Source organism: Benincasa hispida, chromosome 1 (genome assembly GCF_009727055.1).
Source record: "Benincasa hispida cultivar B227 chromosome 1, ASM972705v1, whole genome shotgun sequence".
Classification (NCBI taxonomy): domain Eukaryota; kingdom Viridiplantae; phylum Streptophyta; class Magnoliopsida; order Cucurbitales; family Cucurbitaceae; genus Benincasa; species Benincasa hispida.
In genome coordinates, this window is record NC_052349.1 from 4791491 (window position 1) to 4804280 (window position 12790).

General features: G+C 35.1%; 2 protein-coding genes and 1 non-coding gene across 3 annotated transcripts; all 3 read left to right on the forward strand.

Moving 5' to 3' along the window:
- Positions 1-407: 407 nt before the first annotated feature.
- On the forward strand, positions 408-5068 carry LOC120086621 (3-phosphoshikimate 1-carboxyvinyltransferase 2). The gene is made up of 8 exons (XM_039043359.1): positions 408-1003; positions 1784-2031; positions 2291-2444; positions 3290-3504; positions 3583-3700; positions 3901-4111; positions 4361-4422; positions 4533-5068. The coding sequence occupies exons 1-8, from the start codon at positions 650-652 to the stop codon at positions 4749-4751; spliced, it is 1581 nt and encodes a 526-aa protein (XP_038899287.1). The 5' UTR covers positions 408-649; the 3' UTR covers positions 4752-5068.
- Positions 5069-7720: 2652 nt separating this feature from the next.
- On the forward strand, positions 7721-9871 carry LOC120068506 (UDP-glucuronate 4-epimerase 3). The gene has a single exon (XM_039020300.1). It carries the CDS (start codon positions 8190-8192, stop codon positions 9486-9488), a length of 1299 nt encoding a protein of 432 aa, XP_038876228.1. The 5' UTR covers positions 7721-8189; the 3' UTR covers positions 9489-9871.
- Positions 9872-11937: 2066 nt separating this feature from the next.
- On the forward strand, positions 11938-12057 carry LOC120070443. Its single transcript, XR_005479939.1, has one exon. It is a non-coding gene; the product is annotated as a U5 spliceosomal RNA (small nuclear RNA).
- Positions 12058-12790: the final 733 nt, after the last annotated feature.

A 12790-nucleotide genomic window follows, 5' to 3' on the forward strand; every position in this document is an offset into this window, starting at 1 on the left:
CAATTGACGAGGTCCGTCGATTTGATTTTTCAAACTATCATACTCATCTCTACTTAAAAGAGTTCAAACTATAACTTCACCTTAAATCACCTCTTTGAAAAGAGGGGGAAAAACAAAATTTGATTTACTAAAACTGTCGAAATCAATTCCAATAAGAAAAAAAAAAACCCCTAAATTAGTGAAATTAACCCAAAAGCCAAAGGTCAGTGTTTCTCTCATGGTTGTCGAGGGTCCCTCCCATGGAGTTGGTGAGATAGAGAACCGTTTAAACAATAAGCAGCACTCGCCCTACCAAACCCCATTGTTAAACAATAAAGAAATTTGCCAACAACCACCGAGTTGGCTCACCTTCCAACCCCAAAACTCCACAATAAAACAAAGATTGACTCAACCAACTCGTTCGTTTATACTATATATATACACTCAGCCGCCTCCTCTGTTCTTTGAAAATTTGCCAATATTTTTTAGTAATTGGTGGTGGGCTAATGTTGGTTGGTGGAGTCGATAATCCAAGTGAAAGCTAAACCCATTTCCATTCCATTTCCACCAACCCTTTTCAAACCTACCCGCCTGCCATTGCTTAACTTGGACCGGTTTCAGAGATTTATATGCTGGAGAGAGATTAAGAGAGGCAGAGAGAGACAGGGAAATGGCCCAAGTGAGCAAAATCTGCAGTGGCGTCCGAACCCCTCAATTTCTTCATGAAATTCCCAAATCTCAGAAACCCAACTCCGTAAATTTGTTTTCGGTGAGCTCACCATTTGTGGGAGCTTCGAATTTTCGGGGTTTGAAATATGGCGATGAAACGAGGGGAAATTCTGCAGGTGGTAGAGTAACCGCAGTCGGTCCTCTTAAGGTTTCAGCTTCCGCCGTCACGACGGAGAAGCCATCGACGGCGCCGGAGATTGTGTTGCAACCCATTAAGGAGATCTCCGGGACCATCCATTTGCCTGGCTCTAAATCCCTTTCTAATCGGATTCTACTTCTCGCTGCTCTCTCCGAGGTATGCAAGATCGTGGGGGGGTTTTCTGAGGTTGCATTGAAATTTGCATCTTGGATTTTCTATGATGCTTATTGATCGATCGGGTTTGTTTAATATGCTAGTCGTCAACATGGGTAATATTTGTTCTGTTTGTTAGTTTTCGTGGGTTATAATAAAGAAGCAAATTTACTAGAGATGATCCATGGGGGAACACTGTGTTATATAATTTGCTTTCGGCCATGGCAGAAATAAAGCTCCCAATAATGTTAGCTGTCGATTACTTTGTGTAGTTCAAATTTTAGTGATGACTTCAACCTGCAAGTTGGTCAAGAAATGGTTGTTCCATCAACCAAATGCAATTCGTGGAGGATAAAACCAACAATTGTTGTTACCGCAGTATTTTAGCTGAGCGGTTTGGTTGAATGATTCCATTTTCTGCGAGATATTTAGGGTTTTTAATAGGGATGTGGACATTAGCTATCTCTTATCAAATCAAACCGATCATTTCTGAATAACCCAAGAAAGATAGCTTTCTGTTTCTACACATCTTTCCTTCATGGTGCGAGTTTGTGCACACATATGTGATATAACTAAGGTTTAAATTAACTACTAAGACAGTCTTAATGAATATATACTAGGTTGAATCACCATTTTGGCATGGTTTCTTTTGGAATCAGATGGATCTTTCCTTCTCTAGATGAAGTTTTACAGTAGTTTATTAGGTGACTTTATTTTTCTTCTTTTCCCCTTGTGATTTAGCATTCAGTAACGCATAGTTGTCACCTCTTATTAATTATTCAGGGGACAACGGTGGTTGACAATTTGTTGAGTAGTGATGATATCCACTATATGCTTGGTGCATTGAAAACACTTGGGCTGAACGTTGAAGAGGATGGTGCAAACAAACGAGCCATTGTTGGAGGCTCTGGTGGTCTCTTCCCAGTGGCCAAAGAATCAAGAGATGAAGAAGTTCAACTTTTCCTTGGAAATGCTGGAACAGCGATGCGTCCCTTGGCAGCTGCAGTTACTGCTGCTGGTGGAAACTTAAGGTGACATTTTTGTTATCCTTGTGAACACTGCCATCTGGAAAATTTGCGTTAATTGCTTTCTTTGCTCTCAAGCAGACAAAATTCATTGTGCTTGAACCCAACACGAATTGAACACATATCTTTCCTTCTGAATGTAAAGGAATGATTGTTTGGAGTGAATATTTAGCTTGACACCAATTTATATAGTATGCATAACTTGTATAATGTTCATTCTTGTTCCATTGCATAATTACATACTAATGACTTAGAAATGTTACAGATATGTTCTTGATGGAGTACCCAGAATGAGAGAGAGACCGATTGGAGATTTGGTTGATGGTCTCAAGCAGCTTGGTGCAGATGTTGATTGTTTCCTAGGCACTAACTGCCCTCCAGTCCGCGTAGTTGGAAAAGGAGGCCTTCCAGGGGGGAAGGTGAGTATTATTATTATTATAATATATAACTACTTCTATATTACATTTTGGTGGCTCATGTAATAAAATGCTGGATTTTGGTTTGATTTATAACAAGAGACCTTCATGCGTGTCATTAAAATGTGAGCTAGAGTTGGAATAACTAAGTGCCCATAATAACTATGAACTTTGCCTTTCAATTGGCCGTCCAACCTTTTTAAGGTTTGGAATCCTTGTGGGCATTAATCCCTCTTTTCAAAAAAATTACCACGGGAACTGAAGTCATCTTTGAATGAGACAACAACTCTTTGAAACGAGAACCACAGTTTTTTTTGGCTTATTGGTGTAGTCAAATTCCTTTTCGGGAGCTAATGTTTGCATCTTAGTGCTGCAGAAACCATCAATAAAAAGATGTCTTTGGATCAAAACTGGTCACTTTTTTTGGGTGCTCAAGCATTATTTGTTACTAACTAGAACCCATATTTGATCAATTCAATTTTTATGCCTCAGTAGGCAATTTACATGCAGTTGTTAAGAAGTTACCCTGTGCCGAAATGACTGTGATGAGTAGGCAGGCTGCGTTTTTGTTAATTTTATTTTCTTCCTTTTAGCTGGCACGTGTCTACCTCCCTGAATTCTAATTTTTGTTTTGACTGGTGGGTGGTGGTGGTTCTGAATTGTGAGCAATGACCTCTGCTAGTATTTGTATCCTACTCGAACAGATTTCAAACAGATCGCCTACTTACCATTGTGCATCTTCATGATTTGCCACATGTTAACTTGACCTTGAGTTGGTGGTTACTGATATCTGTCGTGATCAAGTGAATGTGATTTTTAAATTCAACTTTATACATCTCGTTTTTCAGGTAAAACTCTCTGGTTCAATTAGCAGTCAATACTTAACTGCCTTGCTGATGGCAGCTCCTCTGGCTTTAGGAGATGTTGAAGTCAAGATAATTGATAAACTAATTTCTGTTCCTTATGTTGAGATGACTTTGAAACTGATGGAACGTTTTGGGGTCTCAGTGGAACACAATGATAGCTGGGATCAATTCTTGGTGCGTGGGGGCCAAAAATACAAGTAAGTTTCTTAACATATAGGTGTACTAGCTTCCAAAATCCTGCTACAATAGTACTAATCAGCATGGGGAAAAATCAGGTCTCCTGGACATGCTTATGTCGAAGGTGATGCTTCAAGTGCAAGTTACTTCCTTGCTGGTGCGGCCGTCACTGGTGGGACAGTTACTGTTGAAGGTTGTGGCACCAGTAGTTTACAGGTAACTATGCATTTCTGTATTTTGTGTTTCTGAACTTTTCCTTCCGTAGATATCTCTACCTTCAAGATTTGATAGGATAATTTTATATGGATTGTAGATGATTATATGATCATTGGATTTAGCAAATATACTATAAGTTTCTGGAAATTTTTTTTTCCCCCTCTGCTAACATAAAATTTTCATTATTTTCCGTTCATCAGGGGGATGTAAAGTTTGCTGAAGTTCTTGAGAAGATGGGAGCCAAAGTAACCTGGACAGAGAACAGTGTCACCGTCACTGGACCCCCACGGGACTCTCCGAGGAGCAAACATCTGAAAGCCATTGATGTCAACATGAACAAAATGCCTGATGTTGCTATGACACTCGCCGTAGTTGCATTATATGCTGATGGTCCAACTGCCATTAGAGATGGTACGTTTTTTTTTTTGCATTTTTGGAGTTTAAGCTATCGTAATTGATTTGAACCCAATCCATATTTGATCACTTGAATCTTTGTGATCCGTGAACTAACAAACTGGTGATAAGTTTAATTCTAGTCAAGTATGAGAAAATAAATTTGACTTTCAACTACATTATTATGTTTTGGGGAGTGATGGAATGACTTTCAACTGCAATACCAAACACCTTTGCATTGAGTTTCTTTATGTGTATGTATTTCAGTTGCAAGTTGGAGAGTAAAGGAGACCGAACGTATGATTGCCATTTGCACAGAGCTCCGAAAGGTTAGTTTCAGTTCCCTTCAATTTCTTCGCATTCATTCTGCCTCGTCTTTCGTCTGCTCTCTTGTGGATGATTTTCTTTTTTTCTCATAGTGTTTTGTGTTGTATTTCAGCTTGGAGCGACGGTTGAAGAAGGTCCAGATTATTGTATAATCACTCCACCAGAGAAACTAAACGTGACGGCCATAGACACATACGACGATCACAGAATGGCCATGGCATTCTCCCTTGCTGCCTGCAAAGATGTTCCAGTTACCATTAAGGATCCTGGGTGCACCCGAAAAACGTTCCCCGACTACTTCGAAGTGCTTCAGCAATTCGTCAAGAGCTGAAAACAACCCAGAGAGAAAAGTAAGGTAACAGCTGTTTCATTACTGCCAAAGCAGTAAGGAGGTTATTTTGTACTACTTGGTATAACCTGAGAGCTTTTATTAGTGGAAAGGCTGATTTTGGAACTTTCAGACGCTTAATTCACTTTGTACTTATTATTCTCCACTTTTGTTTCTAATCACCCTTCAACATTTTCTATCTTTATCATTGTATGCATGTGTTTGCTCCCTAGGTATTGAAAAAAACAGTAAAATTATGAATAAGAGTTCTTTGTCTTGACATCTTTTAAACATTTTGTATCCAATAAATCTTCGATAAACGTAGCTCGGGTTATTTGGAAGCTGAGAAAATAAGAGTTTTAGACGACAGGAAGTTTCGAGTTCGACGATTTGTGAGGATGGAGACTGTATCTGTGATCATTAGTTATGAGTTGTAATGTAATATAAAAAAGGCTTTGGGATGAAGTAATGCTGAACTTTTGGGGTTGTGCTTTTCTTAGAGTTGCTGTTATTCACTTACTAAATCTCATGATGAAATTTTAAAGTGTGAGATACAAAAATATGAATAGTTGTAAAGAATGAAGATGCTGTTTTTTTGCCTTCATTTGAAGCTTGCTTTTGCATCTCAACTTGGCCTTTGAAATTGGATCTCTTTCTTTCACATGAGTTTGTCTCCTATCTTCCATGGCATTAACTCATTTCTGAGCTCTCTCTCTATAGTTAAAGAGAGAGAGATTTTAAATTTCCCCACGTTGAAGAAAACTAAATCCAGCTAATCAACATGTTGTATCTTTCTGTACATCGATTATTACCAGGAAAATATGTGCCACATATTTTCTTACATTATTAAAATATCTCCTCTCCCATGTCAGAGAGATTAAAAAAAAAAAAAAAACAAGAGAGAGAGACAAAGATACAAAGCTCAAAAAAGGGTCGATAAAATTTTAGTACTATAGGAGAGCAGTATCTAATTCTTTCACTCATAATTGCAATAAGTAATATTTTTAAGGGATAATAATTAACTGTATAGCAAAACTTTTAAAGATTGCAAATATAGTAAAATCTATTAATGATAATTCCATCGTTAAGACGTTAATAGATTACGAAAGTTGGATCTAACTTTTGCTGTATCTATAAATTTTTTTGTATTGTGTTATATTTGCTAATATTTTGAGTTTGATTGCTATATTTGCAATAGTCTCTTATTATTATGACAAGTATGGAATGGAAGGAACATGAAAAATAACGAGAAATAGCTCAGAGGAAAAATTTTAGTACTATAGTGGTAGGAGAAAATGTCATACTACTTCCATTCATTGCTTGCTTGTCACAAAAATAGAATTTATAAATTAATATATCATTTGATGATGTATTAGATTATGAATAAATGTAGTAGATATCACCGTAATAGTATAAATTTTCTTGTTTATGACATTGGTTGTGATAATTCATTCCCAAAGTATTGTAGTTTTTTGAAAGGAAAAAATTGCATTATCGAAAGAAGGAATGAAAACTTTTCATGAGAAACGAACAAAAAAAAAATAAAAATGATGAGAGATCCAGAAAGCAAAAACTCGTGGGGTTTTAATAAAAATACATTGAATCTGAGTTGAAAAAACTAGGACTTGAAAAAAGAGCCATTAAAATCCTTCTTAGAGTCATTCATAGACAACAAGATCTCGTGCATTAAAAGCCTTCCCATTTTGTTCCAATTCCAAAGTCGACTCCTCGTGGGAGAAAAATTAAAAAACAACCATGCATTTTGTCAATTTAAAAGGAAAATTTTCAACTCTGATTGATGGAAATACCACAATTATTTTTTTAAATATATTATAACAACACAAATTTAAAAAGTAATTAATAAATAAATATTTTTATATTTTTAAACGAGTTAAAACATTGATGATTTTTTATATTTTGTTGCTTTTTTTTTTTGTTTGTTTGAATGATTGGGAAATTCTTATAAATAAAAAAATTCCAAAAATATTTATACTGTATAGCAAAAGTTCTACTTTTTGCTATAAAGTGTAATTTTTATTTTTATATTTAAAAAGACCTCTTGATAATTTTTTTATGATAAAAGGAAATTATAGTTACATCAAATCAATGAAAATGTAGAAATATGGATGAAAAGGTTGATAAAAATTTAGTACTAATATAAAAGGTCCAATACAATTAGAATTGAAAAATTTTCACAGATAGAGAAATATATCAAACTATTTATAAAAATAGCAAGAAAAAAAACAATGATAGACTTCTTTTAGCTTATGGACTTCTATTAGCCTCTATAAAAAAATTTAAAATTTTGCTATTTTTTTATAAATAATTTTTCTTATTTTTCTATTTTTAAAAGTTTCCTTCTCTTCGAATTGGTATAACAATATATTTTATGATGCAAAAATAAAGTTTAATTCTAATTTTTACTATACTAAATGTTATTAACTATCCTATGTTAATTTCTAAACTTTTAAGAAACTTTTAATCCTAAACAAATTTTTTTTTCGTAAAGTTAGATATTTAACATGCTATTTGTGGTTAGTATTTATTATAAACACCAACTCATTAAATAAATGATATAGAAAAACAAATATATATATGAAGTTAAAATGTAATATTTAAAAGTTCAAATATGAAAATAAAATGAGGATAAAAAGTTTTCAATAATTATATATAAAAAAAAATCTCAAATTTTCATTAATTTCTCTTTCACCATTTTAATGATTGGAAGAAAGGAAAAGTCCTTAAATTAGTGTAAAGCATGTCATCAAAATTCCACCCCAAGTAAAAAAAAAAAAAAAAGGCTCTCTCATTTAATAGCAATCCTTAAATCAAGGGAGCAAGAAAAATTGACATTTTTTAGAGAGAAAATCCAAAATTCAAGGACACCCCCAACAAATTCAACTGAAAGTTCATAATTGGAAAATGGTTATAATTCTGTTCTATTTTTTATTTTCCTTTTCCCCCCATCATTTTGAAAGTGAAAAGAAAAAAGAAAAAAGAAAAAAGAAAAAAGAAAAAAAAAATCAAACTTCTCTTGTTTTTCAACCCTCTTTAAGCACATTTCTTGATCTTCCATTGTTCAAACGTTAAAAGCTGTTTCTTCCATTAGTCAACAATGGTTAATCGTAAATGATCTTCCCCATTTTCTCTCTGCGGCTATAAACCCCAAAACCAAATTACCTCACCGCCGATTCTTCTTCCTCCAAGAAATCAGAAGATTCTCTAATGGAAAAGTGGTAGAATATCATCAATTACGCCGACCCATTTCCCCTTTTTCCCTTATCTTCAGCCCCACCATCGATGCCGGAAGGTTTTCGTCGGAGAAGTTGCAGAAACCCTAGCCTTTGAAGTTTCTGGGTACTCCCATTTCTGAGATTCTTGTTCAAAGCTAAGGGAAATAGATTCTGAGTGTAGATTTTCCCACATTTTCCCGAGAAAAAAATGTCCCATCTCGATAACATTCCTTCCACTCCGGGGAAGTTTAAGATGGAAAAATCGCCGTACGTTCATAGACTCCGGTGGCATTCATCGTTAACTAAGCTTACATTCTGGTCCTTAGTTATCCTTGGTTCGATCTTGATCTTCTTCTTCAGATCGCCGTCGTCGTCGCCGCTGCCGTCCGATCCTTCCCGCCGATCGCTGAGTACTTACGATTGGGGGGGACCCGCTTGGGAGAAAAGGGTTTGCTCATCGGCTCGAGTTCGGTCTCGTAATGGGATCTCTGTTCTCGTCACCGGCGCCGCTGGATTCGTCGGAACTCACGTCTCTGTGGCGCTGAAACGCCGAGGCGACGGCGTCCTTGGTCTCGACAATTTCAACAACTACTACGATCAATCCCTAAAACGATCCCGTCAAGCCCTTTTGGAACGCACTGGCGTGTTCGTTGTTGAAGGCGATATCAACGATTCGGCTCTGTTGAAGAAGCTTTTTGAAGTTGTTCCGTTCACTCATGTGATGCATTTGGCTGCTCAGGCCGGCGTCAGGTACGCTATGGAAAATCCTAGCTCTTATGTCCATAGCAACATAGCTGGCTTAGTTAGTCTTCTAGAGGTCTGTAAATCTGCAAATCCACAGCCTGCAATTGTTTGGGCATCTTCTAGTTCTGTTTATGGATTGAATACTAAAGTACCCTTCTCGGAGAAGGATCGGACCGATCAACCGGCGAGTCTGTATGCAGCAACAAAGAAGGCTGGAGAAGAGATTGCACACACTTATAATCATATCTATGGACTTTCATTGACAGGGCTGCGGTTCTTTACTGTTTATGGACCTTGGGGAAGACCTGATATGGCTTATTTCTTTTTCACTAGAGATATTTTGAAAGGAAAGTCAATTCCCATCTTTGAAGGTGCTGATCATGGCACTGTGGCTAGAGATTTCACCTACATTGATGATATTGTGAAGGGTTGTTTGGCAGCTTTGGACACTGCTGAGAAGAGCACTGGTAGTGGAGGGAAGAAGAAGGGACCGGCACAGCTTCGGGTTTTCAATTTAGGGAATACGTCGCCGGTTCCGGTATCAGATCTTGTGAGCATTTTGGAGAAGCTTTTGAAGGTGAAAGCAAAGAGGAACCTAATGAAGTTGCCAAGGAATGGCGATGTTCAGTTTACTCACGCCAATATCAGCTTGGCTCAGAGGGAACTTGGATATAAGCCAACCACAGATCTGCAGACCGGGCTGAAGAAGTTTGTCCGGTGGTATATGAATTATTATTCACAAGGGAAGAAGGCTGCTGGTTAGCGGGATTTTTCGGCATTTACACGGTAGGCTACTTTGATTCTTGTTCATTATGATTCGTATGATTGATTGGTTTGACATTTCTATGTTCATTGCTATGATTGTCTTTCAATTTATATTAATGGAATGACATACAAGGAGGAACCTTTTACTACTCCCATCACTGAAGTTTTTTGTCGTTCGATATTGTTTACCGAGAACTTCGAAAGCTATTATTCGAAGAATTCCAGGCACATCTTTTCTCCTTTTGTTGACGGAATGTAATTGTTGTAGCTTTACAATTGTAGAATTTATGACTGATAAAGCCATTTCATGATTTGTGGACCTGTATCAATCTTGTGCAACTTAATAAAAATAGCACAAAATAGTTTCTATTACCGTTTCTTTGCTGATTGATTCAACTAAGTTCCTGCTAGCTTCTTTGTCGTTCCTTCTTTTCGGGACTTTGAATCCTTTGGGTACAAGCTTTTCCCCAGGAACATGGTTCCCGTGTACTGCATTTTCGATGATACGAACACAACTCTAGCTTCTATGAAAAGCTAAAATTTTCAAACCTTGTTTCTGAAATGTTGGAATGTTTCTGTTTCTATGCCCTCATTGTTGTTCCTGAGCCATCCCTTAGCACTGCACATGATTTCTTTTGGAATGTGGGTTTTGTTAGCATTTCGTCAATGGCTGGTTTTATGCGTCTTCGGGTAAATTTTTTCTTGCAGAAGTTGAAATGCAAATATGTTGATTAGATTTAGAAATAATAGTTGAATGTTTAGAAGATGTTCATTCCTTCTAATCTGTTTATAGTGAATCAGTGATGGACCTTGATGAATGAAGTCTAAACTAAACTGCTTGAGATGGGAAAGAGTCATTACTTTGATGCCTTTAGAATACACTAACATGTTCTTTTCTTTCTTCTACTTCCTTGATTGGGTATATGTTTCATATAATTTGAAGTACAGGGAGAGAGATCTTTTCCTGGGTCATATGGTATTGAAGTGAGATTTTGAGTGCAAGCTCGTGTCTTATCGTTTTTTTCGTTAGTAATCCACAAGTTGCTGACTCGAGCATAGTTTAATGGTCCAAAAATTAATATTATCATTTTTAATAATAAGATCAAAATCTCATCCTCACAAGTCATAATTGTAACGATGTCTTTGAGTTTGAAATCTTCATTTAACATTAAAATAGATTTTGTTGGGTTCTTATCTCTATTAATGCTGTCTCCAAAGCTTTTGGAGCTATTTTAAATGTTAAAGTATTTGTTTGAGTAAACTAGTTCGTGTACATTATAAGGAAGCAAATTTTGAGATAATTTGATATATGTTATATTGATTGGGAATAAAGCATGGAGGTTTGAAGATCGATTGTTTTATCCATTGACAGATTCAAAATCCTCACATAATTAAAGAATTTTGTAGCCTTGGAATTAAATGATATGGAAATTCACTTTAGGATTGACTTCATTTGTTAAATTAATGTATTAATTGAAGGCATAACAATGTCATCATCTTAAATTCCAATTAATTACATCTACTCAACGTGATTAACATGACCATTAATTTCATGACTTGAGTTTTTATATATATTTAAAGCTTCTCTAGTCAAAATTTAGGTCGTATGTTTGGATAATATATTTTAGATTTCCTTTTTTTTTTTAAGCAAAATAGGTTTATTTACAACATATACTTTTTGAAGTAGTGTTCAGAAGTAGTTACTAACTTGAGCATAATTTTAGAGACTCAAATTTTCGATCCTACATATTTTTAACTTAAAAGAAATTTAAAATGGTTTGAAAAAAATAGATAAATATAACAATAAATATTAAACATATTTGTGGTAAAATTGAGAAACAATTAAACAATCAATTTATATCCTTAAACTTTGAGAATTTGATTGATTAAAATTTTAAACTAATAATTATTTCGATTTAAACCTTAAAACATTAAGTTAATCAATTTAGGGCCTCTCTTAAAATGTCATTTTAAAATTATTAAAGCATAGCTTTCCTGCATGTATAAAACTTCTTAAATTAAGGACAAATGTTGGAACAAAATAAATGGTAAGAAATTTTCATTTTGTCTCCCCTCTATTTCTTCATCTATTTAGATGGATAGAAAGAATTATGTGATAAATTTTATAGTTTCACATTGGTGGAATTTTGAGTGGAGAATGATTTTATTTATATAATTTTGATTATGAATAGAAACAAGTAAAAATAGCGATCAATTGGTAAAGTTTGGGTATATTTTGTAATTTGATATGAACCGTTAGATGTTGGGTGGTGTCAAACACATGAGCATGGACGACCAAGGAAGGTGGACCGTGTTTAGTACCATAGACACGCGGACAGAGTAGTGAAATCGAGTTTGTTAGGAATTCCACATCGATAACTTTCAGAAAAGGCTGGGGCTAGAGGTGAATATAAAAGGGGGAGAACATACAACTTCTTTCTTCACGCAGCCGTGCGGTGGGCACAGAGCGAACTATTCTTTCGCCTTTTACTAAAGAATACCGTGTGCTCGCCGCAATCAGCGGCATACGCCCATTTTTGTAAGGGTTTCTTCCTTTTTGGAGGAAATCCTACGGTCCAGTACAATATTTTTCTCCTCGCATGTTTTTCTAATTTTTAGGTTCTTAAATAATATTGAAACATTTCTCCTCTCAATTTATTCTAATTCTTAAGGAAACTAGTGATACTTTTTTTTTTAAAAAAAATAATGCAAATAGAAAAACAAAATCTTTTTTTAACTAAAAAATTGAAAACTAAATATTTGTAATATTAAAAATTTTACCTGATGACTTTAGGAATGTTTATATATATATAAAAAAATCCTTTATTAATTGCTTTTTATTAATAGTTTCAAAAATTAAGAAAAAATCTAGTCAAGCAGAATATCTTCGAAAATGTCTTCAAGAATTGCTTTCACGGTTATTCATTAATTATAATTAACTTAACATATAATTTAAACAAACATTTTTTGAATTTCCATTCTCAATAAAATAATATATTATATATAGTGGAAGCCCTCAATTTCTTTTTCTTCACTTAAGTTTTAAAGATCACTCAACTCAAGTTAAGAATACTGGAATTTTTGGAGGGTAAGAATTTGGTTAAGTGTTCTTACTACACTTTGAAAGAAGCCGTGGTACTTAGAAAAATTTCTAAGTGTTGGGACCACACGGTTGAACTTAGGAGTGAAGTATGCATTGGACTAGAAAAGAAGAAGGAGAAAATTTTGGTTAAATATTGAGAGGAAAAGATTGGAATGAAAAAGTTGGAAGCATAGTAGGTTGAAGTTAGAATGTTGGCT